Source organism: Notothenia coriiceps, unplaced genomic scaffold (assembly GCF_000735185.1).
Source record: "Notothenia coriiceps isolate Sejong01 unplaced genomic scaffold, NC01 NC01_scaffold00038201, whole genome shotgun sequence".
In the NCBI taxonomy this organism is placed as follows: Eukaryota; Metazoa; Chordata; class Actinopteri; order Perciformes; family Nototheniidae; genus Notothenia; species Notothenia coriiceps.
The window spans coordinates 122778-148672 of record NW_011370902.1 but is presented as its reverse complement, the minus strand read 5'-3'; the positions used below and the strand labels follow the sequence as shown (position 1 = coordinate 148672).

General features: G+C 40.3%; 2 protein-coding genes across 2 annotated transcripts in view; one reads left to right on the top strand and one right to left on the bottom strand.

Moving 5' to 3' along the window:
- Positions 1 to 3009, bottom strand: part of ecpas (Ecm29 proteasome adaptor and scaffold) — a 35277-nt gene extending 32268 nt beyond the window's left edge. The window contains exons 1-3 of the mRNA XM_010797561.1: positions 2981 to 3009; positions 1744 to 1874; positions 1331 to 1447 (exon numbers count right to left, since the gene is read on the bottom strand). Of these exons, the coding sequence (XP_010795863.1) occupies positions 1331 to 1447; positions 1744 to 1874; positions 2981 to 3002 (270 nt within the window). The 5' untranslated portion in view covers positions 3003 to 3009. The remainder of the gene's footprint in view (positions 1 to 1330; positions 1448 to 1743; positions 1875 to 2980) is intronic.
- A 4377-nt stretch (positions 3010 to 7386) lies between these two features.
- The window catches only part of kdm4c (lysine (K)-specific demethylase 4C), a 25184-nt gene continuing 6675 nt past the window's right edge, over positions 7387 to 25895 (top strand). Inside the window, 18 exon segments of the mRNA XM_010797559.1 lie at positions 7387 to 7642; positions 9068 to 9234; positions 9443 to 9618; positions 9965 to 10079; positions 10385 to 10578; positions 13834 to 13883; positions 14658 to 14761; positions 15021 to 15158; positions 15354 to 15550; positions 15887 to 16119; positions 16235 to 18291; positions 18411 to 18440; positions 18442 to 18523; positions 20276 to 20475; positions 20837 to 21080; positions 22700 to 22776; positions 23211 to 23266; positions 23380 to 23488. Of these exon segments, the coding sequence (XP_010795861.1) occupies positions 9091 to 9234; positions 9443 to 9618; positions 9965 to 10079; positions 10385 to 10578; positions 13834 to 13883; positions 14658 to 14761; positions 15021 to 15158; positions 15354 to 15550; positions 15887 to 16119; positions 16235 to 18291; positions 18411 to 18440; positions 18442 to 18523; positions 20276 to 20475; positions 20837 to 21080; positions 22700 to 22776; positions 23211 to 23266; positions 23380 to 23488 (4206 nt within the window). The 5' untranslated portion in view covers positions 7387 to 7642; positions 9068 to 9090.

The window sequence follows — 25895 nt, the reverse complement described above, 5'->3', positions numbered from 1 at the left end:
GGAGCGAGAGAGAAGAGGGAGCATGTGCTGGCACTTCTGCATCACACCTCAACGTAATCCAATTGTCGCTCTATGCCGACTATGAACGCGTACCCATCAAAGACAATACCTAGTCTAGTTGTCAGAGAAGGTCATTGTAACCTGATATAATAGTTACATGAAAATCAATATCGGACTATATACTATCGGATTTGAAGTGTTACAACACTACCTCAATCGATTAGTAAGACATCGATTGCGGCAGTAGTGTCTGTCTACGGTTCAAGAGGTGACAAGAGGAGCTAGTGTCGGAGGTAAAAGAGAGCGCTACCGGCAAAAAGAAGATTAGGAACCGACGAGGACCAGAGAACCTGCGGATCGGTCCGAGTATTAATATTCCAACGCAGTGCAGTATACGTGACACCTATTATATGTACAAGTTGAGAGGACACAGTTTTGACGTAACACTTGGGTGACAAATACTTAATGCAATCCCTCGGCCGCGAGAGGGGATACACTCAGTGTATGCGCTTCACTTTACAGATGTTTTGCTGCGGGTCTACATGACATCACATGATAAGTACATATAGAAAAAATCTTGTCTAGATCACGTCACCAGCCGTTGGAAAAACTACATACTTCACGGTAATTTTTATTTAACAATAGTCGCACGGTATGCTAGCTCTTACAGTTGCCCCCTCCCCACACTCCTCGAACAACGCAGTTGATAGTCCGTCCTCCCGCCCCCTCGGAGCGACGCCCCTTCGTCACACGACCTGGACAGTCGCGTCTGAATGTAACTACGTTATAAATTGTTTTGCGTGAAAAATATTAACCAAATAGAGAAAGGGGGAGAGAGAGATAGCAGCAAAGGAGGGGAGAGAGATGTAATACGGTTTCCTGATAAACGTTTTGTCTGATAGGTGCTTGTGTGGGAAATGCCAGCCCATGGTCTCAGCTGTGCTGCAGGGAGGTGGATGCACCTCGCACAACGCACCCAGGAACGAAAGCTAGCTCCGGTCCTTTTCCTGTTAGGGAAACTGTGGACTCGATGTCCTGACAGGCTGGAGTTTGTGCAACCTGCACAAACACAAGCTCACCATGATTAAAAATGGTGAAATGCAATGTAAAATTACTGAGAAAATACCAGCTCACTAAATCACAACCGCTCAAACCAACTACAAACTACTACCGTGAATTGGGCAGAGAAGGAGTCGCGAGAAAAGTTGCTCCCCCATGTGACGTAATATGACGCGTTTGACGTTTTTCAGGCAAGGTTGAGCATAATTATGTAATAAAAAAAAAAAGTCTGGCTAAATTAAAAACAGGGTTGTAAATATTTTATTCTTACCGTCACGAAGGAGGCCGCTGAGGGATCTTGGTACTGCACCAACAGTGTTTCTACAGGTAGCTGAATCTTAGGTCGGCTTTTTATCCTCTTGTTCAAGTGGACCAACAGCTCCATTACCTGTCAACCAAAACACAAAGTAATTTGGACATTTAAGAAACAAATGCATAAATACACACAAGCAAAAAAATAAAGAAAATCCAGGCTCCTTACAGGCATCTTGAATCAGGAGGTAGTATGTCTGTATCTATGCAATTGAAGTTGTATGTTTCTGTACAAATAAACTAACATGTGAGGTGTAGGTTCTCATGGCTTTAGGCTGAATCTATATCAAATTGTTATGATGTGTATATACAGAGCACACACTCATGAGTCATTGTAATCTCTTTGGGCACAGATAGAGACACCCGTCTTACTTTCTTTCGCACACCCTCCTGAACGCTGGAGAGTTTGAGGAGCACAGGGGGTAGGAACTTTGAGATAATGTCCTGTAGTTGGTCATCCGTTTCTGCGTGGCCCAGGCGAAGGAACACCCGTTCCAGTTGATCTAAAACAAAAATTAATACATTTGAATCAAATTTATTTTATTTGTTAAGAGACGATACAATGAACCTTGATTCCAATATAGAGCACAACATTGATGTGCTTCAGAAAGAGTTTACAGCTATTCATGTCTCTAGATTTGACCATGCAAAAATTGATTAAAATATACAGCGGTTTTACAAAACCACATTACAATACACATATCATACTTCAATATACAAACCATACACCTTGGTAACTTTGAGTACAATTATCCAAAACAGCTCTGGTTTGCAGTCAGCTATTACTTAACTTTTGTTTTTTGAAAAAATAGTTTATTTTAAATTTGATTTCTGTTTTTAATGAGTTACATGATATACCCCTTAAGGAGAAACATTTTTGATCAACTCTTATATTTAAATTGTACGAGTGGTATTATAGATAACCCCCGATAAACACAGAACATGGGAGCAGTTAATTTGACATCAGCTTTCCATTCAAATATGGAAGTATCACCTATTGGGAGTAGCAACCACAGGCAAAACCAGTCTGTGTGACCTTTAACTTCAAAGAGAGGCACCGAGGCAGTACATCACACAGTATTAAAACAGTGAAGTAAAAACAGGCAGTCCCTGTTTTGCTTAAAAGCTCCTCTCGTCAGCTGCTGAGGTGTTGAAACCATCAGCAGCCCTGCCTTCTTTCTCCTAGCATGGTTCACCAGCCAGCTAACAACTGACAGACTATCAACGCATTTCATGTCTTTTGACGCTTTACCACTTGCTTTACACTACCACCGACACTCTGCTACATCATCCTAAATGCTCTTAACACTCCCTTTGAAAAACCAACACTTCAAAAGCTTGATTCATATAAATATATGAATAAACTGCGTGATAGATTCATTTTGAGCATGACTGGGCACACGGCCTACTGACGTTAGCATTCTAGCTATAGCTGAGTAGCTAGCTCTCGTTCCTGCACCATTTTTTACTCAAATAAGCTTTTTTGTCAGTGTAAAAAAACATCCCACACGCTAGAATGAAGCAGGCCAAGTATTCACACTTTTTTTTAAAACAACAAATACGACACTTAAGGAGAAATGAATCACCAAAAACGCAGAGAGAAACTTACTGAGTTCATCCTGGGCAGCCATGTTTGCAGAAAGTCATTAGCGCCCCACGCAGGTTACTTAGTGTCACTGCACTCGGTGGTGCCACTCCTTCATCACCCCTACAGGAGTGATGCTACGTACTGCGCCGAGGCTTCGGAGCGTGGATCTTAATTTGTTTTATTATAAAACAAATTCATGTATTTATATAATTGTATTTTATTTTGTGTCATTATTGTTTTTTTGTATTTATTCCATTTTGTTCTTTCTTTTTTATTATAATTGTTTGTAGTGTTTTATTATTCTTATTTTTATTCTTATTTATTTAAATATTATTAATATGTTATCAATATTAATTTGTATTAAATTATTCATTGTTTATGCATTGATATAATTTTTTGTATTTGATTTATTTATTCATTGTATCTTTACTTAATAATTTTTTATGGATTTATATCACCTTTTTTATTATAATTATTGAATCTATTATTATTTGTTGTTGTAATTTAAATTGTATTTATTATTAGTATTTTATTATTAGTATTTTTATTTAATTTGTTGTTTTTTTCCCTGTCCCCCGATGAGTCGTTGGGGCTAACACAGCAGCCCCAACGACTAATCGTTTATTGAATTTTAATGTATTTTTATTATTATTTTATTTGTCATAATTATTAATCAATTATGCAATTTTGGGGACACAGTGACATGCTGACTGCAGTGGGGATTGAACTAGTTGCAGGGAATACATATCATTTATATATAAACAATATGTGCTGAAAGACTTTCACTTGAACTTATAAAAGCAGGGATATTTCATTGCCAGGAAGTAAAATGAGCCCAGAGTAAAATGTTGTTGTGTGCACAAACTAGAGGGGGACAGCCAACACCAGTGTGATTTTGGTGGGAGTACGACCACCCTGGACAAAGTTATAGTGGGGGTTCCAAACCAGGCAGCTGCACCACCTGTTCTGCTGAACATGGGCTGTAGAGAACCGTGCGGATCTTCCCTATTGACACCAGGTTTAACCTTGTCGGGAAAAAAAGAACATTAACAGTGAGAGCACAGATACAATAACAATAGTACATTTTATTTGAGGGCACCTTTCAAAACATTCAATGTCACCTTGCAATACACAAATCAACAAAATACGAGTGTCATTACAATACAAAAATGTGTTGCAAAGAAAACCACAGAGGAAAATTACATTCTAAGGAGCAATTAAAGCTAGTTTTGAACAAATTATTTTAGTGTCTGATTATATCATATATAGGTGATATATATCATTGCTTGTCATTTTTTACGTATTTTGTATTCGTGGTTATCAAGTATCAGATTACTAATTTGATTAATTCAATATTAATTTGAGTAACTGGGCAGGTATATATATAATATTCATACACATGTATTATATGAAAATATGATTTTATGTTCATTGTTTAGAGTTATTCTAAGGCTTTATTCATTGGGAACTCACAGAAAGATCACACTGTTCAAATTTCTGCCTGTTTTACACACTTTGACCAACAGGGGGGTTCAGATGAAGCCTCATGAGATGAACCCATTTGAGAACCTTCAAAGCTTCATAAGGCTTCATCTCGCCATCACTACCGTACAGCAATGAGTTCTACAAAGTTAGAGAGTTGGACGCATATAGGCTCTTATCGTCATAGTCTAGTCATTCATTAGCTTCCACATAAAGATCCCCAGATTTAGGCAAAAGGACATTGTTTTCAAGGAAATGGCCAATTTTGTCCCCACCACTTTTGAAAAGTATAACTTATAAATGTTCTGAAAAATAGCGTGCACAAAGAAATGTAATAAACAAGAACACTAATTTCCAATAATGTGACTACAATTTTAAAACCATTAAATATTGTAGCACTCAAGTCCATGTAGCTTCGTTTCAATTGTTGCCTTTCTTTAACTATATATATATTAAACTTGTTTTTTAACCTGTTTATACATTTTGACTCTTGCAAATGGTTTTCTTTATCTTTTTTTATTATGTACTGTAGCACTTTGAGGTTTGTTTCAAATGTAAAGTGCAATACAAATAACATTTATTATTATTATTATTATTATATATAGTTAAAAAATATTGCAATCAATCAATCAATCAATCAATCAATCAATCGATCGATCAATCAATCAATCAATCAATTATGTTCTGTTTTATTCTCAGCTTTTATGTTTTTATTTATTCCTGTATTTATTTCCACATCTCTTTATTTCTTTTGTTTTACACATTTATTTTTTCTTGTATTTTTTTATTTCTGTATTTATGCATTTATTTAATTTGTACTTATGTCATGTTCTTTCCTCCATACCTGTGTGCTTGTTGTGTGCATAAAGGTACAAATTCACTCCAAATCACATCACAGCAAGTAGCTGTATAGTTGGCGCGTTCATTGTTGGTTAATAACAACATGAGTGGTCCACAAGTTCTATGCATTTGTTTTTCATTGCAAGGTTGCTCGAGGGTTCCAACACCAAGGGAGAACATCTTTTGTCTTCTTGCTATGCTGATGTTAAACTGGAGAAATTGTCACCCACACTTTTTTTTTAACCAAGTGACGCCAAATGATTCCAAGTAATAAACAACTGGCTTAAATACATTACCCTAACATGTTGGGAAGAGCATCAGAGTCCTGCACTGGAAATCTGGAGGGACTTTGGTTCACATTATTGTAACCAAATACCTGCCTAATGTCTTGTTATTGGTAACCTGAATGTTATTCTTTAAAAAGGTACAAGCAAATCAAAGTTGTTTTAAAACAAAAAAACTGGTTTCAATCAACAAATGCACAAAATAAATCTTATGCAAGGTTACACAAAATAACATAAAACAAATACGTAATGCATTTGATGTGCAAAAAAAGAGTCTAACCGCTGGAGACCGCAACGCAATTTTCCACTAACATTGACTGTGTTGTTACCTTCATTAAATAAAAAACGTTATTAATCATGAGTCATTTACAAACCTTTAAAGGCACTATATCTCAGGCAATAACATTGATGGGTGCAAATACAGCATAGGTAAATAAACCAAACAGAACACAAGAATAAACATACAAATACAAAAAAATAAACAAAAAGCAAATAAAGTAAGTATCAAAATCAAATTAAACAGAATACATCCTACACAAATAAAATGAAAAACAAAAAAAACAAACTTTCATTAACAACACAGTAAGGGTCTTTCAAGTAGAATGAACAAAGTCATAATGAGAATAATTTCTTGGTGTTTCTTTCCTTTATGTAATGAAGAGCTGCTAACATTTTAAAGGTCACCTATTATGCAAATCCACTCTTTCATGTCTTTTATTATATAAACATTGGTGTCCCTCTAAAGAGATTCTGAAAGTTTCAGGAAAAATATTTGGCTCACTTTTTGTCCTGATCCCACTTATATAAAAACCTGTCTAAATGAGCTGATCAGATTTTGGCCACTTTATGATGTCATAACGATTTTTTGGCCTTGTGTAACCCATTGCCAATAACCAACCAAAGTAACACCCGCCACCTTATCACCTGAATCTCCTCCTAGAGCACCATTGTGTTATTATTATTAACCAAATATCTCGCAGAGGGGCGTGGGGAGTGGCTCCTTATTTTCATCTAAAGTAAAAAGGCTTGTTTGAGACGCGTTGCGGCTCGCCTCGAAAGAAGACGAGAATAGCCGATCGCAGCCGGGGGAGGTCTCAAAAAGCTCGCCTGAAGTCGGACAGCTCCGAGTCGGCTTCTTTTTCTTCTTCTTCTTCTTCTTCTTCTTCTTCTTCTTCTTCTTCTTCTTCTTCTTCTTCGCCTTCTTCTTCTTCTCTCGGTTTTTTGGCAGATTGCAAACAACTTTAAGGTGCATACCGCCACCTCCGGAATCGGCGTGACTCGGTTTGCATTTATAAAGAATGCACACATGTGTTTAATCGTTAATGTCAGATATGTACTAAGTCTGCGGGCGTCTTTGTCCCGCGAGATTTCAACGTCTCATGTTGGCGAGCCTCCAGAGCAAGTCGGACAAAATGACTAACCATCATGCAACGCACTAGCAAGACGTTGATCGCAACTGCGCAGGTCTCGCTTGTCTCAAACAAGCCTAGAATCAGCACTTTTGAAACAGGGCTGAAACAGAGGGGTTTGTGGGATGCTACAATTCATGATCTGTTTGGTATTTCGAGCCAAACACTTCAGAGACATGTTTTGTATCTGAAACCTATTATATATTGATGAAAAACAGTATATTAGGGGACCTTTAAGTTCGTTCTTCCATCCAGTGATGTGTGGCTTAACCTTAAGATATTTGCATTTAAGTATAAAGTGTTTGCTTAACAAAATCAAATTATTAACCAGAAATTCCATATTTTTTTCCTTTATAACTACAGTACTCCTTTGGATTTTAGCCAAGTCTGTAAGACAACATTGTTGAACAGGTTCACACAACATTGGCTGAGCTGCAGTTCTTCCACTCTCCTGCTGATTCGCAGATCTCCCAGTGCATGGATAAGTCCACCCCACCACGGTCTGCCTCTCATCTCGGTGGATCACGTTAGCACACTGACACGCATTTGTGGAGTATAGACCGTCTTCAACATGGTTTAATCTCAATGCAAGCAGCAGCAGCTGTCATGTGAATCAGCTGGACGGACAAGGAAGAGATAACAACACGGCGCTGTGTTTCTAAATCAAGGTAAAATACTCTTTGCTTTTATTGAAACAACATGTGATATACCGGCAAAAACGATGCATGTAAGCTAGCTTTGATTCAGTTAGACAGAAATCGGTGTGCTGCATTATGTGACTCTAGTGCAAAATTAGCTAAGCTACATATCAACAGCTAACTGTTAGCGTTGCCAGCCTAGGAAGTTGGCACGCGTTCATGCCAGTGGACATCTCGGACTATGTTTCTCATTGTTCCCATGTCTATTGCCAGAGGTCTTTCAGGATCGATACAATAATGTATACACGATACAAAAGATCATAGTAAATCCTCAGTATCACACAAAGTCACAGAGCGAAGGAGCTACGGGCCTCTCTGCAGCCACCTTGCGAGGGGCATTTAAACCCCATTCACTTGTGCATTAAGGAGTTAGCTGGTGTGCTAGCTAGGTTAGCTAAACGGCTACATATGCATTTATTTTCCACCTGCTAGCTGCAAGTGCTTTATAGTCCGGTACCATGAATCAATTCACAACGTACAAATCAAGAGTGCCAAATCTTAATATAAGCAAGCTAGCAAGCTAAGCTAGCAAGCTGTGCTAGTTGTTCAGCCATTACTTTGCATCATAACAAAACGTAGGCTAGTTAGCTGGCTTGACAGACAACAAAGCTCAGCCAAGCCATAGACGCAAATCCAGTTTTTAAAGCGAAACCACAACTCAGGGGATATTTATTTATCCCAGTGTTCTAATGTGTTGATTTCAATTAATAGTAGGCAGAATAAGCACGATTTAGGTTATCCGTGTTTTGAAATGTTTGTTTTAGTACTTAAAACAGGAGTAAGGTTGTAAACACATAGTGTCTGAACACTGTTGCTGATTTATTACACAAACTTGTTTAAGCTTGCAATTGCCTGTTACATAATCGGGTTGAATGCCATTACAATATGGTTTGCAGTGAAGTAGCTTTATGAAGAAATATATGGTTGAAAATCACAATATCATGACTCGGGCAATGTGATCCTTTGTCTGATGAACAATAAAGTCGGAGTTGGGAGTGGGATGGGTGGGTGGATGGGACAACAATCTGAATTGGGTTGTTAGAAAGGATCATAGGGCCAAATCGACATTCGTTGAATCTCTACCTCCATCTAGCGGTGATCATAAGCCACTGCCTTCTAGTCAAGTTTTACACCTGTACATTTGAACCACACGTTAATATTTATTACAGCCTGTAAATCACATTAAGTGGTTCATATTTTGTAGACAATCAGTAAGGAAAAATAGCTGATTGGGAGCAGTTAAATGCAAAAACACACTGATCATCGACTTAACAACTTATTGACAAATTAAGCAAACACAAATTACTTTTTGGCTATATTTACATCTGGAAATAGGTCATTATTATTATACCCTTTGAGCAGATTTCAATTTATGTCTTTATTTTCTTTTTCCAGGTTATATCTGGTGAGGCGGCAGGATGGCGGGGGCAGAGGTGTTTACCCCTGCGAACCCCACCTGCAAAATCATGACGTTCAGGCCCACCATGGAGGAGTTCAAAGACTTCAACCAGTACCTGGTTTATATGGAGTCTCAGGGTGCACATCGCGCAGGTCTGGCTAAGGTAGGGAGCCTTTTTTCAAATTTCAACTTGGAAACAGTTTCAACATAATTTTTGTCTTGTCTGTGAGTTATGGAATTCATGATGTCCACTTAGTTGGTGTGTCAAAGTTTCCTCTAATGTGTTCCTCTAACAGCAAGACCCTATTTGTACTAGGTTACTCCACTCCTGTTTTGTTTTCCAAACCTCTCCTCTTCTGTTTGTCCCCCAGGTGATTCCTCCTAAAGGCTGGAAGCCCCGTCGTACCTATGATGACATAGATGATCTCATGATTGATGCTCCCATCCAGCAGATGATGGCTGGCCAGTCAGGGCTCTTCACTCAATACAACATCCAGAAGAAGCCTCTTAGCGTGCAGGAGTTCAGGCGATTAGCTAACAGTGACATGTGGGTACTAAATACATACATTTTATCTAGGAAGTAATGCTGCTGCCCTGTTTGACCTAATTTAAAGAAAACCTAACTGTTCATATTCAAATAATAATTATAATTATACCGCTTATCTAACAAAAAAGTTTGAAAATTGGTAAAGAGAAAGTTACTTAAGCCATGTGTACATTTCTAATGCTAGTTTTCCTAATCCCAAATCTGATTAAAGATGGGATTTGGATAAATGATTTAAAAGTGCTAATGTTCTACATTTAGCTGCTATGTAGTTTGTGCTAATGTTTTCCTTGCTGGCATACAGATGGCCATTTCACCTTACCAATTGTTATTTATTCCTCCTTTACAGGTACTGTACACCACGCTACCTGAATTATGAAGATCTGGAGAGGAAATACTGGAAGAACCTGACTTTTGTCTCACCCATATATGGTGCTGATGTCAGTGGCAGCCTCTATGATGAGGTAGATGAGCCTTCTTCTTCTTTTGTTGATTTCCCTGTTTTTATTCACCTATTTTAATACATGCGTTAATCTCTGTGTCTTTATTTATCAAACAGTAGAAATGACTTTGGTAGACTTTATTTCATATTATTTAACCTAAATCTAGCAGTTTGGTCTTTGGAAAACTGGTTTTTGGAGTCATTTTAAGGTGTGCTGGTGGCACAATGAGTAAAATCTTCCTTAATGTAGCTGATTGGATTAAAAAATGTCATTGGCAACCACAATACTAAGCTGCTTATGACATCCAATTGTTTCTAATCTCCCAGGATGTGGAGGAGTGGAACGTTGGCCACCTCAACTCTATCCTGGATGTTATCGAGGAGGACTGCGGTGTTTCCATCCAGGGGGTGAACACTCCATACCTATACTTTGGCATGTGGAAGACCACATTCTCGTGGCACACTGAGGATATGGACCTGTACAGCATCAACTACCTCCACTTTGGAGAGCCCAAGTCATGGTTAGTATGGGAAAGGGGCTAAACACACAAAGAAGCAATGAAAAATTGCCTGAAAAATACTTTTAACACTCAATGGAAACCAACTGTATAATATTCACTAAAGTATGTGTCTTACTAGTTGCGACACATACTAAGTAAGACACATACTTTAGTACCACTAGTAGTACAGTGACACTTTTATGTTCACATCCACTTTTCTACACTTTGGATAAAATGGCTACACGCATTTAGCCCTCATCAGACTATAGGTCTATATATGGTCTGGTTTAGGCAATGGCTACTGTGAGAAATTGACACATTTCTAATCTTAACCAGTTACCATTCACTATACATTGTTTCTGTAAAATGATTGCAAACACTGTTTAACAGTCTGAAGTATTTTACCTGCCTGATTGCCAACTTATTTGTACTTGATGTAGCTAAGCTTCAGACTAACTTTTTCCCCCACTACATTTGAACTGTCTCTGGAAGCTCTAGAGCAGTGGTGGGCAAAGATAGCAGGGGCATCAGGCCAGGCCTCAGATGATTTGAGGCCAAATATCATATTTAGACTTTTTTTTTTTTTACATATAATTGTAAGGCAATACATGATTGTCACTAAAAGCCTTGTCTCTACATTACAATAAAATATAAAAAATAATTGATTAATTAATTTGAATAAAAATTAAAGTTAGTAGCTATTAAAGGCATAAAAAGACAGACATGTATAATTCTTTCTATAGAAATGTTTCTTCTGCCCGTAAAGTTTCCAAACCGGGCTTGTCTGGATAAGCGCATTTTTAAAACATAGTTATTGTCCATGCCGGTTTCAGTTGGATTATTTGTCACAGTTGCTCCGATCAGATCGCTCTCCTCCATTTTGTAGATTATTTACGACTTTTGAATCCACATAAACACATCGGCAAATTTCGGCTTAATTTGAGCATGTGTTTTAAACAGTTTAATCCCTTTGTGAATTGTTTCCACTTGCGCCGTCCCTTAATTTCTTCATACAGCGGGAATCCAAATAAATTAATCCTGAGTCCAATACCCATCAAAGTCACTCCAATAGTGCTCCTTAATTACGCCTTCATCCTCCTTTAACAAAATACTTCACATTCATCCAGTTTGTGACAGTAGTTGTAGCATTTTGGAGACTTTTAAACTTTAATTACCGCTGTTGCGCCCCCCCTTGTGTGTGGGGGTGGGGGGGCGCAACTTCCAACAGGAGTCATTTGGGGGGGCTCTTGGGAAAAAAGTTGGGAACCCCTGCTCTAGAGGACAGAGATACTCGGAGACAATTCATCAATAATTAGTGTAATAGGTAAAAGCTGATTGCAACACATAATTAACTAACTAAAGAAGTCACTCAAGTGTTAAGTTACTCTTTTGGGTAGATTTACACACTTTGAATTTTCCATGATATCTTGTTAGATATTATAGAAAATACTGTACTGACGCTCTGACTGAGTTAATGCAAACTATTATTTTCCCCTTTCTCTGTCCTTTTTTCGGCACAGCACTCAGTCCATCTCTATTTCGATGTCTCAATGTTCAGTCCTTAAACTTGAGCTACAATAATCCAAAAGGATACTGTAGGGAAATGGTATAGGATTTATTTGACTTAAATTCAAATGCCAATATTCCTAGTCAACTAAAATGTGATGATTTAAAAAAAGGATTAAGATTAAAAAAAAGTAGGAGACGAAATAAACGCCCTGTCACAGAAAACAGAAACGTTTATTTGTTCAAGCTCTTGCATGTTTTAATAGAAGAGAAGCTGGGTTTTAAGAAGTGTTGGGTTAAAATGATAAAGTGAAAGCTGAAGTGAAGAATGCAGGTAGATCAAAATGTAGGTTTATTTTTATTTCTTTGTCAGCTTGGCTTGCTCAATTTCTCTCTCCTCTCCTCTTGCCCTGAAGGGAGCTCTGCTCATTAGAGCAGTGAGCTCTGCAACCCACAGGGATCAGTGTCACAGGCAGACACACACACACACACACACACACACACACACACACACACACACACACACACACACACACACACACACACACACACACACACACACACACACACACACACACACACACACACACACACACACACACACACACACACACACACACACACACACACACACACACAGCAAAGAACAGCCTGATGATCCAAGTACACACGCATACCCTTATCATCTAACACACAGGGGTACACTCTTTCATCATGCTTCTATTTTGACATCTCTTCTCTGGAGTGGAGCGGCTTTAAGATGCACCTCTCTCACCTCTTCTCAAACCCCTACCCCTCACCTGCCATGTCACCTCCACCTGAGGATGGCTCTCCCTCTCACTGCTCTGTTAAGCTGACAGGTGATATGATAAAAAAGCCACAGACCTGAGGGCAGATGCTGCTAGTCGAATGGAGCGCCTCGTCAAACCTTGTGGGAGTTCACTCAAGAGCCGGGTTTGTCACCGGGAACATCGGGAATAGTTTCCTTTCAATTGCGTCGGCAGTGTAGCACAAGAAATAGTGCAGGATAAGGCCAAACGAGATTAACGCTTAAGTTGACAGCAATAGTTTTTTTTCTCCTTTTTAGAAATTGAATTAGACTCCGTATTTTGAAACGGTGTTAACAGAGTCAAAGACCAAATGCATTGGCTTTTAAAGGTCCCCTATTATAATATTTTTCGTCAAAATATTATAGGTCTCAGATATATACAAAACATGGTGCTCCAGGAGGAGATTCAGGTGGGGGTGGGGGGGGGTTACCTTGGTTGCTGATTGGCTAATGGTTACACAAGCCAAAAAATCGTTATGACATCACAAAGTGGCCAAAATCTGATCAGCTCATTTTCAGACAGGTATCTATATAAATGGATCAGGACAAAAAGTGAGCGAATCTTTTTTTTTTGAAACTTTCAGAATCTCTTTACACAGAGGGGACACATGTTGATGTATAAAATACGTGAAAAAGTGGATTTTGCATTATAGGTAACCTTTTAAATGTTAAAGGCTCAGAAGTTGCCAAGGTAATTGGAGGGTTTATACTGTGCACCTGAATACACTTTTCCAATAAGACATAACAACATTTCTGTCCCATCAGCCTTCTTACAATTATTCGCTCATCCACCACTTGATGGCAGTCTTGAAGTTGTAAAGGCTTTGCTTGAAAACTTGTATTATAGAGTTTAGGCATAATGAAGAATGCATGTGGAGAATTTCACCTACACATTGAAAAGTATTTCTGTCTGCTTCATATTTATCTCTTATCTCTAATAGGTATGCAATCCCCCCTGAGCACGGGAAGAGACTGGAGCGTCTGGCTACAGGTAAAATAATCATTTATATTCTCTTTGTATTCTATATATGAATTAAGGCGGGAGAAATAATTAAACAGTTATTAAATAATGATGCAGCATTCAGAACCAAGTCTGCATTAAACAACAAAGAACAGCACATCAATTCAACTCTGAAATTGGATGAGAGTAGTGATAATGGAAAAGCTAAGGATGCCGCATGCTAATGAGCTCAGAATACAAATGTGCAAAAACTGCTATTAGTAGAAATGTAAATGCAAAAGGAGGTTTAATGTAGTGACAAAGCTCTTTAGAAAAATCCATATTGTAAGGCGTAAGTAGACTAAATAAACCGTAATGCATAATGTTCATTTGACAACTTAGTCATTATTAAAGTGTTTGAATTTCAATTTAAAATGGGCTATTAGGTCTAAGATTGCAATGCTGATTACTTCTCTGGATAAATGGAAATCCAAAAATGTAAAACTAATGATACAAATTACAGTAGAACCCTATATAAAAGGAACTATATATAAATACATGTTAAAACAGGTTTACACAGATATTTTAAGGTTAATGGTTAGGTATAGAAAGAGAAACTTTTCATGGTGACACGTTCTGAAAATATGCTTATTTTTTGATTTACCCAGATTCATTGTAAATGTAATCTGTTAATTAGATCTGTAAAGGTTGAAAAGCTGACCACAGAAACACTTTTTAGTCAAGCTTTTTATTATGCATGTTATACATGTTTCTCCGCTGGCTTGCACTCTATGTTAATGTTGTGTTTGTGCACATTTTTGTCAGGTTTCTTTCCTAACAGCTTCAAGGGGTGTGAGGCTTTTCTTCGTCACAAGATGACTCTAATCTCCCCTTCCATACTGAAGAAGTATGGCATTCCCTTTGATAAGGTAGGTCCTCATCCCCTTTGAAAAATTCCTCTTCTTGCCTTGTATACGCCCTTTAGTTACCAACTTTATTGGGACAGCTTTTCATGCCAGTGAAATTAGCAGTGCTCATTCTGAAATGTAGACATCTGCAGTAACTTATTAAAGGATTTCATTCATTCTCTTTTACTTTCTTATTTAGAAAAGAAAATGGGAGGAGAGTTCACATTTCTTTTACTCTTTCAAACCAATCTCTTCCCCTATGTTTATAATAAATTGCCAGATTACTCAGGAAGCTGGAGAGTTCATGATCACCTTCCCTTATGGCTACCATGCTGGCTTCAATCATGGCTTCAACTGTGCGGAGTCCACCAACTTCGCCACTCTGCGTTGGATAGACTATGGCAAAGTAGCCACACAGGTAACATTCATGCACATGCTTCAAGTCTTTGGAACATCCAGCAAAGTGTCTCAGAATACAATTCAATTCATGCTTACGAATCATAGTCATACAGTATCAAACAGAATTGATTATAATTGTGTTAGTTTGCACTGCAATGCCTCTTTATGTTTTTCCAAAGCAGACAGAATATTCATACTCATCTTTTTCTTCCAGTGCACTTGTAGCAAGGACATGGTAAAAATATCAATGGAACCGTTTGTGAAACAGTTTCAACCGGACCGCTACGCCAACTGGATGGTGGGCAAAGATTCTGCACCTCTTGATCACATACTCGCCACTCCCAGTACAACACCGGAGCTGCACAGCTGGTTGCAGAGGAGGCGCAAGGACAAAGTTACTTTGAATAAAGGGTACTGTATTCATATTCCAACACAGTTTCTTCTGCTTTCCCTGCAATTATGTTAAAGAGAAGAGTCTATTGCAGCTGATGGTGGGAGTACAAGTGGTGCTGTTTGTATATTGATGACATCATATTGTTGAAATTGTCCCATTTAGTTTTTTCTCAAGAAAAGAACATGTCCAATGCAACATTTGGAGAGACATCAGTCTGTGATGATGCCTGTAATTGTGGCCCTAGTGCATTGGATAGTGAAGAGACAATGGCATTTGGCACACATAAAAAACTTCCACATTTGTTTCCTTAATTTTGGGCTTCAATCTTCTTTTATCTCAATCCTTCCTCACAGCAGCACCCACTCTCGTATGCGATCCAAGCGCCTCAGAACCACTGAGGAGCCCATTGCCCTGGATGGCAGCACAGCGCTGACCAGCAGCAAGAGGAAAGGCCTGGGGGGTCCGACTGGTCCCAAGGTGCGAAAGTCTGCTGCTGGGACAAGCTGCAAGGAAGAGGAGGAAAAAGAGAAGAAAATGGAAGCCGAGTCAAAGCACAAACAGAACCAGAACCCTTTTCAGCTCTCTGGTAAGAGACAGCAAGTATACTGTATGCGTGGGTGTGATTTAAACAGCTTGACTGCATGCTTATGTTGCTGTTTACCTTGAGGTACATTATATTAATTTTTCCTTATCCTCAACAGGTCCTTGCAGACAGATGTGTGTGGTCAAGGTAAATCGTGTAGAGAGTAATAGTTTAAGTCTTTCGAATAACTCTTACTGCAACCCCATTCCCTCTCCTGCTGCACCAGTGACGAATGACCTAAAGGAAGAGACGGTCACTCACACTGACCCTCAACACCTCTCAGGGTCAGGGGTCACGAGAAGGACTCCCGATGGACTCAGACAAGGGCCTGAGGATACCATGATGCACCTGGGAACTAATGAGCCAAGGTGTTGCTCTCCTGAACCACAAGACCTCTCACCTTCTCAGGACTGCTGTATCAGGGTCTCTCCCCTGGAGGCTCAAACACTCAGCTCGTCATCCAACACAATAAACAACTCTGCTGAGACTGAGATGAGCTCGTGTCCGCCTGACTATAACTCTCAAACATCGAGTTTCTCATGTAAAGAAGACACTTTAAGGCTATCACCAAACACTGACACTAGCATGGACACGGGTACTGATAATTACACTAACAACATCGCTAAAGCAGAGAAAATAAACACAATTGTTGATACCAAACATACCAATCCACACTCCACTACAAAAGCACTTTATGATCTTAAATCTGAGCCAGCAGAGGGGGGTAGTAGCACATCATGTTGCTCATTTTCACCTTCAGGACAAAATTGCAATTTGGAGAAAAACATCACCAAGGGAAATCGTTGCCCTCCTCTGCTGCAGAGGAATGCAGTAGATATGCCACAACTCACTCTGGAGCCAGCAGATATGGTTGGAATCTGCCCTTTGCCACCTGTACTGATCCAAGAGATGCCCTCCCTCACCCCGGCTGAGTATGGGCTAACCAACGTCCCCAAAGCTACATCAGGCAGTCACCAGGGTGCACCTGTGCTTCATAGGGAGACGCTAACTAGCTCTCTGTCCTCAAATGGAGCCAAACAGGAGTTAAAAAGCAACTTAAAGATGTCAAAAGAACCTCTTTCTGTAGAACGTGCCAACAAGTGGAAGTCAGAGTCTTCATATAGCTGTAAAGGGGCAGCAGTGTCTGGTTCAAAAGGAGACGGGGCTCATTTAACTACCAATGCTATGCACAAAATAAAATCTGGTGTTGTCCATGAAAAGCTAAAAGCGCCAGGAATTGCTGCGGAACAGGAGCATATAAAGCTGGAAAATGTTCCCACTGGACAAACTGATGCTTCCCCTCTCCAGCTAGTTAAGAGCAATGTACCTCAAACAGAGCAGCAGTACAGCCTATTAGAGTTAGCAAGCAAAGAAAACTCACAGCACCCGGCTCATAGGGACAATGCATTCAGTCTGAACAATGGTCTGCCTTTTTTAACTGGTACCTCAAACTATAACCCCCATACGCCATTATGCAGTCAAGGTGACTCGGCACTACAGCTGCACCACCACACTACATACTCCCCTTCCCATTGTACTTTTGAGAACTCATACATGGAACCCAAACCTTTCTCCAGCAGTATTTGGAAAAACTTAAATTCCCAGGGTCCTGCAGTACTCATCCAGAGTCTGCACCCAGAACTCCCCTCTGACTTCACCCACGACCCGCTGCCTTACACCATGTGGACCGAACCTCAGTGCAAAGAAGTCACAGACCTGGAGGTCACAGAACAAGACCTACGTGAGTCTGAGAACCAGGAAGAGGAAGGGGGGCCTCTCACCTGGGCCCAGCTCGAGCCCACCTCACTAGTTTCAGTTGGTGCTGTTGAGTCCCTGGGCCTCTGTGGGGATTATGAGCTCCACCGAGGGGACACAGATGGGTCTGACGCCCTCTCCTTGTGCAGGGAGCTGGGGAGACATAGGGACACAGAGGAGAGTCTACACTCCAATACTGCTGTTACACCTCTGAATATGGCAGGAGGTGAACAGGATGGGGTGTCTGACATGGATGAAAGGGGATCTGATGGCGAAGAGATGGAGCAGCAATGTAGAGTGAAGGGAGAGAGCAGTAGTGACTCATCTGATGAGGAGGAACAACAAGAAGAAGAAGAGGAAGAGGAGGAAAATGATACAAGTAACTGCGAGTGTGATGAATCAGGCCTGGAACCTGGGGAGGTTTGTGCAGTGAGTGCTCTTTTACACACAGTCATACACATTCAGTCTTTAGCTGAAGTTTGAAACAAATACATTTTATTTGCACTCTAATGCCTTTCACTGATGCCTGTTCCTGCCAGTACCCTGCCCTGTCGGTGAAGAGGACCACGAAAGAGCTGGCGACACCCACTCAGGAAACCTATGGCGAGGGCTGTACCCACGGCTGTCAAACCACAGGATGCCAGTGATGATGGTGGGAACTCACGCACACACACACACACACACACACCCCTCACACAGTTCATTGAAAGATATTGCAAAGGTCAGGCCTTAAAAAACACTCCCAACATTCAGAGTGACACATGTTCATGCTTTAAGCCAAGAGACAAGCTCATTTCAATAACAACCCAGGGATATTTCCTGTTGTGGTCTGAGCTGCACAGTGGATGGCACTAAGCCAGAATCCACGATCCTCCACTGCTTGCATTGCATTGAACTAGATTACAGTTCTCATAGGTAAACTAGGAGGACTGGAATTCACTTTGCTGTTTCATTACCGTTAAAACAAACTTTTACATAGTAATCAACACTTCAGGTAACATTAGTTTTTTTCCCACAGCGTAGCTTTTTATAACCATCGTTTCATCCCACTCTTAAGGTCACTTCTCCCTATTCTCATTTTTCACATTTTATGTTTCCCAAAATGATTGGACTGACGTCAATGCACACATAAACTAAACGGATGTATCTCAGGCTTACCACAGTAAAAAGACAGAGATAGGTACTACTTTGTTTTCGTTTAACAGGGTGGGTGGGGAGGGGCCTCAATTAAAAAATACTAATGCACACACACAAACACAGTCACACAGTCACATTCATTATCTCTATGGATGTGAAAGGGATGAATAATTCAGGAGGCATTTTAGTTGTTTATCCCTGAGAAATTACCATGAAATGACCATGGCTGCGAGGAGCCTATTTTATGATGATGAGAGCTCTTAATCATTTTGGGTAATTTTATAAACTGGCAGGCCTCTCTATTCATTGAAAATGGTTTTCATGTCACTGGAGGGGATTGTCACCACTGTGGATAGATTAGATCTGACTTTACACCAAATCAGGCGGTTTGGCGAAAACACACATCCTTCCAGTCATCTGAGTGTGGGAAGTGAATTTGGGCTGGGAATTTTGGAACAATGCAGCGGTGTGCGGCAGAACATTTTAAACTGACAAACATTTTGAGAAACGCAGCCCAATGTCGTATTTCGTTGGCCAGTCACGTAACCAGTAAGTCGGTGAGAGAGTACAGTAAACGTTGCTTTCTCTCGCTGCCATGGGGATGGGTGCCGAAAAATACTTTTGTTAAAAGTTAAGGGTAAAAAAACGAAACACAAGCACTTACCCCCAACCGCCCAGGAGTTTGTGTAACAGCTGACTACATTGATGCTCGTTTTAGCAACTCTGTTGGGAACTTGATAGCGTGCTTCCTGCAACAAGCTCCAGCACAAGGCTCAGTCCCTCAAAAGAATAAAGACGCCTTAAAGTGTGGAGCAAATCATGACGCTCTGACGGAAAACAATAATTGTGTAATAAAAAGTGTAATTGTTTTTACATCGGAGTGTTAAAGTTCACGTCATGACGTCACAAATATTGGCCATTTGGTATAACCCTACAGCTAATGCTGGACCGCATGATTTGGTGTTAATGCCGCCTTAGCAGCAAATCTATTATTCAGAATAAGATTTATTACAAAGTAGGTTTACACATACCAGGAATTAGCTTTGGTATATACTGCTAAAGTCTGTTGTGCACCGAATGCATATTATGTTTGATATTTAGGGCACACAGTTGTTTTCGATTGAGAACAGGCTTAATTAACATACTACCAGACGAGAGATATGCACTCGATAGTTCATGAATCATCATCTGAGCCATAGTAGAAAAAAGGTTAAAGTGGAATAGATAAGTGCTCTCAATGTTGTAGCTTTGTTTTGTCTCCACCTAGAGCCCCCTGAAGCAAGCTTGGCAGAGGAGGAAGAGGAGGAGGAGGAGGAGGAGCAGGAAATGGAGGCGTGGGCGAAGCCCCTCATCTACCTGTGGCAGAACAAGAAGAGATGCTTCACATCAGAGAGGGAGTACAATGCTCATGCGGCCTCCATGCAGCCCCACTGTGCTGTGTGCACACTCTTCATGCCCTATTATCAGGTAAAGCAGAGTTCAACTCAAATATAACCTGTGTTACTAGTTGGATATAACTCACTGTTGAAGACACGATGGCCTTTGTTTTATTAAGAAAGCAAAGCCTCAGTAAATACATAGTTAAGTGGTTTGCAGCTGTCTCTGCAAATAATTAAAGCTGAATAATTACCGGCGAATAAATTAAGTATTGAAAATAATACTAATCCCGCTTGTGATGAATGTGGTTTTCCTGCAGCTTATCATTGTCTTATTACAGAACCAGCTCTTGTAATTTGCCACAACCTTAATTATAAAGCAAATTAGTGGGGAAATATTTTATTAACCACCTCTTAAAAACAATTTGAATGATTTTCATGTTCTTCTTAAGGTTGAAGACAAAGCAGAGGACGACACACCTATCACAGCCAAGTACACCCCCACACTCTCTTCTCCAATGGAGGGACACACACATCCCTGTGGTGGTCTCAGGAGAACCAAGCCCCTTATCCCAGAGATCTGCTTTTCTTTCCGGGAGCAGAACTGCCCCCCAACTCCCACAAACCCTCTGCTGCAGGAAGACGGCACCTCCCCTCTGCTCTACTGCCAGGGCTGTTGCCTGCAAGTCCACGCAAGTACGTATTAACGTGTAGATAGTGTGTGAAGGTCGATACAGGTGTTGTAGATACCTCACCAAACTGCATTGTTTGTTTTTATATGCTGTGCTTGTTTTTCTGATGTCATTGTGATAGGGTCGTCGGGTTTGAGTCCTGTTTCAATGTTCCATCCACTCTCTGTTTCCCTTTCTCTCCCTCTCTCTCTGCGGTTGGGAGTATTTTATTTCCCCCGTCAGCCGAATGAGTTTGATTCCTCTGTCTTCACCACACATACTTCCTGTCCAAAAGCCCCAAGCCAGTGCAACAAGGCCTCACAAACACACATTTAAGAAAAACAAAAAAAAAACAGAGCCTTTCTGTTCCGCTGGACACACAGCCGCAATACTCGGTACATTATCTTAATCCCACATTCACACACTGAAACAGCCCTAGGACTCTTTCTCAAGCCATGCACATTTTCCCAATATCTTAAGCTTTCAGCCGGTCTTTTCTACAGACACACACAGATGCATGCAGGCACACACAAGCACACTTTTAAGGTCTCACACACTGTCGGGGAATCCACAGCTTTAAAATGACTTTTCTTCTCCCAGTCACTTTCAAACCCTTATACTTTCCGGCCTGTGGTGTTTTTACTTTGGAGGCTCTAGGTGTTATGTATGTGCTGTGTATGCTGCATGTGAGTGTGTGTGTGTGGGGGGGTGGTGGTAAAGCAGTGTGTGGTCAGGAGCTGAAGAAAATGTCATTTGAAACTGATGAAAAAGCCACAAGTTTAGATTTGAAGGACCGACGGGAAGTACAAGTTGAAGTAGCTGCCCACCCCCTACTGTTATTTGAACTTGCGAAAGGAAGAGAGGTGAGCTTAGATTTTATGTTTGGTTTGGTGATGGATAGTGGGGGGAAAGAACTGAGACGTACACATGAACATACTTTAAGGGTTTCTTACAAATGAAACAATCCCCCCAGCTTATGTGTCTAAAACCTCTAGGAATGGAGTTTAACCAGCTGTCGGCTTTGAACAGAATCACATTTGTCTTGCTTATAAAGTCAAAATGTTTTTTAGTTTGAAGCCACAAGCGTTTATGTTTTTTATAAAACATTTCTGTTCCTCTGCCACACCAAGAGCACAGACCAGAACTAAGAAAGGCGCACATATTTACTAAATGTTGCTGATTCATACTACTGTGTATGTTCTGGGGTTACAAAGGGTCTGAAACGAAGGCATACTGTCACGCCAGTGCAAGTCTGGCTTTCTACAAAGTGCTTTTTGAAACACAGATGAACACACTAACAGATGCATTTCCAAACAAAGATGTATAGATGTAACTCTTCCTCTTTTGTTGTCTGCATTTCTTAACCACAACCATTCCCTTACACACATGCTCTCTCCATTTACACTTTTTCTGCATGATACAATACCACCATTCTGTTGAAAATCATTGGGAACAAATTGTAGATGGCACTTAATTCTGTTCTTTGTTAGCGATTTACCATTAGCTCTCACATCTGCTGTGTGCTTTATGATTTTTTTTAAACCATGCTGCCCGGTTTGGCGGTATTTGAGTCAGTGATAAAGATTGAAATTGTTCAAAGTTATATCTTTACCAATTATTGCTATCTATCTCTTCCTCCTTTAGGTTGCTACGGTGTTGCCGAAGATGATGTCGGTGAACAGTGGTCATGTGATCGCTGTACAGAAGGAAGCTTTACTGCAGTAAGATGATTTTTCTCTTTGTGTGACGATTGTATTTTTAGATGGAATGTAGTTATATGCACATTACTAATGGGGGCATTGCTATTTTAGAGCAGCATTGATCAAAAAGACCAACATCTTAAATGTAGGCTTGATAGACGGACTCTGATTTAAGCCTCAGTGTTCCTCTAAAAAAACAGATGTTGCTTAGTGAAGTTACTTTGTGGTTTCATTACTTGGTGTGCATTACCTCGCTTGACTTAGAAGATGAACACACTGGAAAATATATCCGTTCCGCAGTCGCATTGTGAATGCCTTTTTGTTCTCAGAAGACTTCACAACAATTTGACCTATTTCCCCCACAATGCAGGTGTTGTATGTAAACATGTGTAAGGATATTGTTGTGTGAAATGACACCTTTTCTGCCTCTCTGACTCCCGCTTATGTTTTTTCAGGAATGCTGTCTCTGTAACCTCAGAGGTGGAGCTCTGAAGAAAACCAAAAACGACAAGTGAGACAGGCTTTTGTTCTCAGATTAGCTCTGATCTCCAGAGCTCACCCACATAATTGTCTGTGCTTCTTAATCATCATGATGTATTCATTTGTTATTGTGTATGTATATAGATGGGCTCACGTGATGTGTGCGGTGGCACTACCAGAGGCACGGTTCAGAGACGAAGCCAAGAGGAGTCCTATTGATACCAGTAGGATCCCCATGCAGCGATTTAAACTGGTGAGCGCACGCACGCACGCACGCACGCACGCACGCACGCACGCACACACACACACACCCTTGAGGACTAGCTCAGTCCAATTAATGAAGTGTTCAAAGTTCTAATTAACAATGTGAGAAGAACATGCCCGCAATCAAAGCTAGATAATTAACCACTGGTGGGTGGGGGGTTTGTGTATGTAGGGCTGTCTGTGTGTGGGCGTTTGTCTTTACATGCGTGGTCGTGTGTCTGTCTGCCTGTGTCTTAGTGCATGCATTTGTGTGTATGCGTGTGTTTGTTTGCTTAATGAGAGCTGGAGTGTGTCTCAGCAGACCTGACATGTTGCCACTATAGTTAGCTCTCTGCTGCAGGCACCATGATAGCTCAGCAGAAAACGCAGTGTTGGAGAGGAACACCGAGTGCAAGATGGATAACAGAGACGAAAGCGGCCTGCCCATTCCCTGCTTACTTTATTGTTTCAGCAAAAAGTATAGCATGTAAATGAAAACTTCAGCTTTTTAAAGAATCGTATATGATTGATCAAGGCACGGGTTGGGACTTGGAATGTAGTTGCATTGATTTACCGACAATTAGATGAGAAACACAGTGCCCCTGCTACTTCACAACTTTAACGTTACTGCTTACTTCAAACACACCAAAACCCACACACACAACAGGCCTCTGGGCTTGCAATACCGTACCCGGAACCATGACTGAGTAACGTTATGCCAGGCAGACATACATGTGACAACCTTGCAGCTGAATTCATCGAACTGACACAGATATTTAGACCTTATTAATATTTGCTGTATTTGATCATCAAGGTTTTGTAACTGTCAACTTGGTTGCCTGCCTGACTGTTTTTAGAGGTGTTGATTCACCTCTAATAATAATTACCGTGGCGAATTTAGTTTGTGGTGCCATTCATCTGTGCTACATTATACTTAAAGGTCTCTAGTAATCAACCCTTCCAGTCAAAACTCATTGCCAGTGTGTATCCTGGTGGAGAGGGGTTAGTCGAGGAAGCGGATCCCCTTTTTCTCACCTTCTTTTTATTACCCTAATTTAAACTAATAGCACAATTCCAGCCATCATGAACAAAAATGGAGTGTAAAATATTAAAATACCTCCTACATTTTCCAAGGTGTTCCTAAAAAAACAGTAACATGATTGCATCCCCGAAAATAGTTAAAAAGATACGACTGCATTTACACTGAGAGAAGTTACCACAGGGAATGTACAGGGATATGGTTAATATCTGCTCACACCACAAAGATATGAGGCTCATTTTGAATATGAGTGCACAGACCACAAAGTGTCAGAATCCATACCCAGGGGCTAAAATCTGAACAAAATGAAAAGTGGAGTCCAGACAGGAAAGGGCAGGAGCTCATAAAATGCCTGTGACATTACCCTGATGATTGCCAAAATGTTAAGATATTGTAATGACTAGAATTCTTTCTTTTGCCAATGCTTCGTTCCTTTAGCTGTTTGATTATATAAAGTTTGCAGCAGTGCCAATTGTAGCTTGACACCACAGATTATACACTTTTTACCGATGCAGCTAAAAGTACATGCTTTGATGTCGTGATGTTGGTATATACAGTTTTGGAAAATGTGTCTGATCTAAAGATGCAACTAAGAGTGCATTTATTATTTATTTTTTTCATAACTTCATGATGCCAAATATTTTATTTTTGGTGCCAATTTTCACTAATGAATACGCTGATACAAGCACTTTTTGGACAGACGCATGCATTTGTTGATAAAACAGATGGCCCTCTTTTCAACAAACTCTGACATCTAAATTAAGGTACAAATATGATAAACCCCACAGCATGCTTGAATAAACAATTGCACATAATGTAAAAGAAAGACAGGTTGGTATCTTCATTTACATTTTAAAGACATATTATTGGTCTTATACCTTTTTTCTTTAGTCCACTTCATCATTTGTATGTTGGCTCCGTGAGCCACGAGTTCTCATTGGACCCGATGCCCCAGCAGCAGCCCGGTACATTTATAATTGAATATGGCACACACACAATCCCACACTGAACACATTCATAATTTACTGTGGGAATGTTCTTAACGCATGGCTCAACACAGGCACCCAAATACACCCCGGAGAGGGCACAGGCGTGGGGTAAAGTGGGTTAGGCTCACACAAACACACACACACATTGAAACGTAAAACTATGCCGTCATCAATGTATTAAAGTACTTTGCGTTTTTTCACACAAAGTGAACACTATTTAAAATAGTTGTTAAATGTTCACACACACACACACACACACACACACACACACACACACACACACACACACACACACACACACACACACACACACACACACACACACACACACACACACACACACACACACACACACACACACACACACACCTACCTACCTACTACGTACG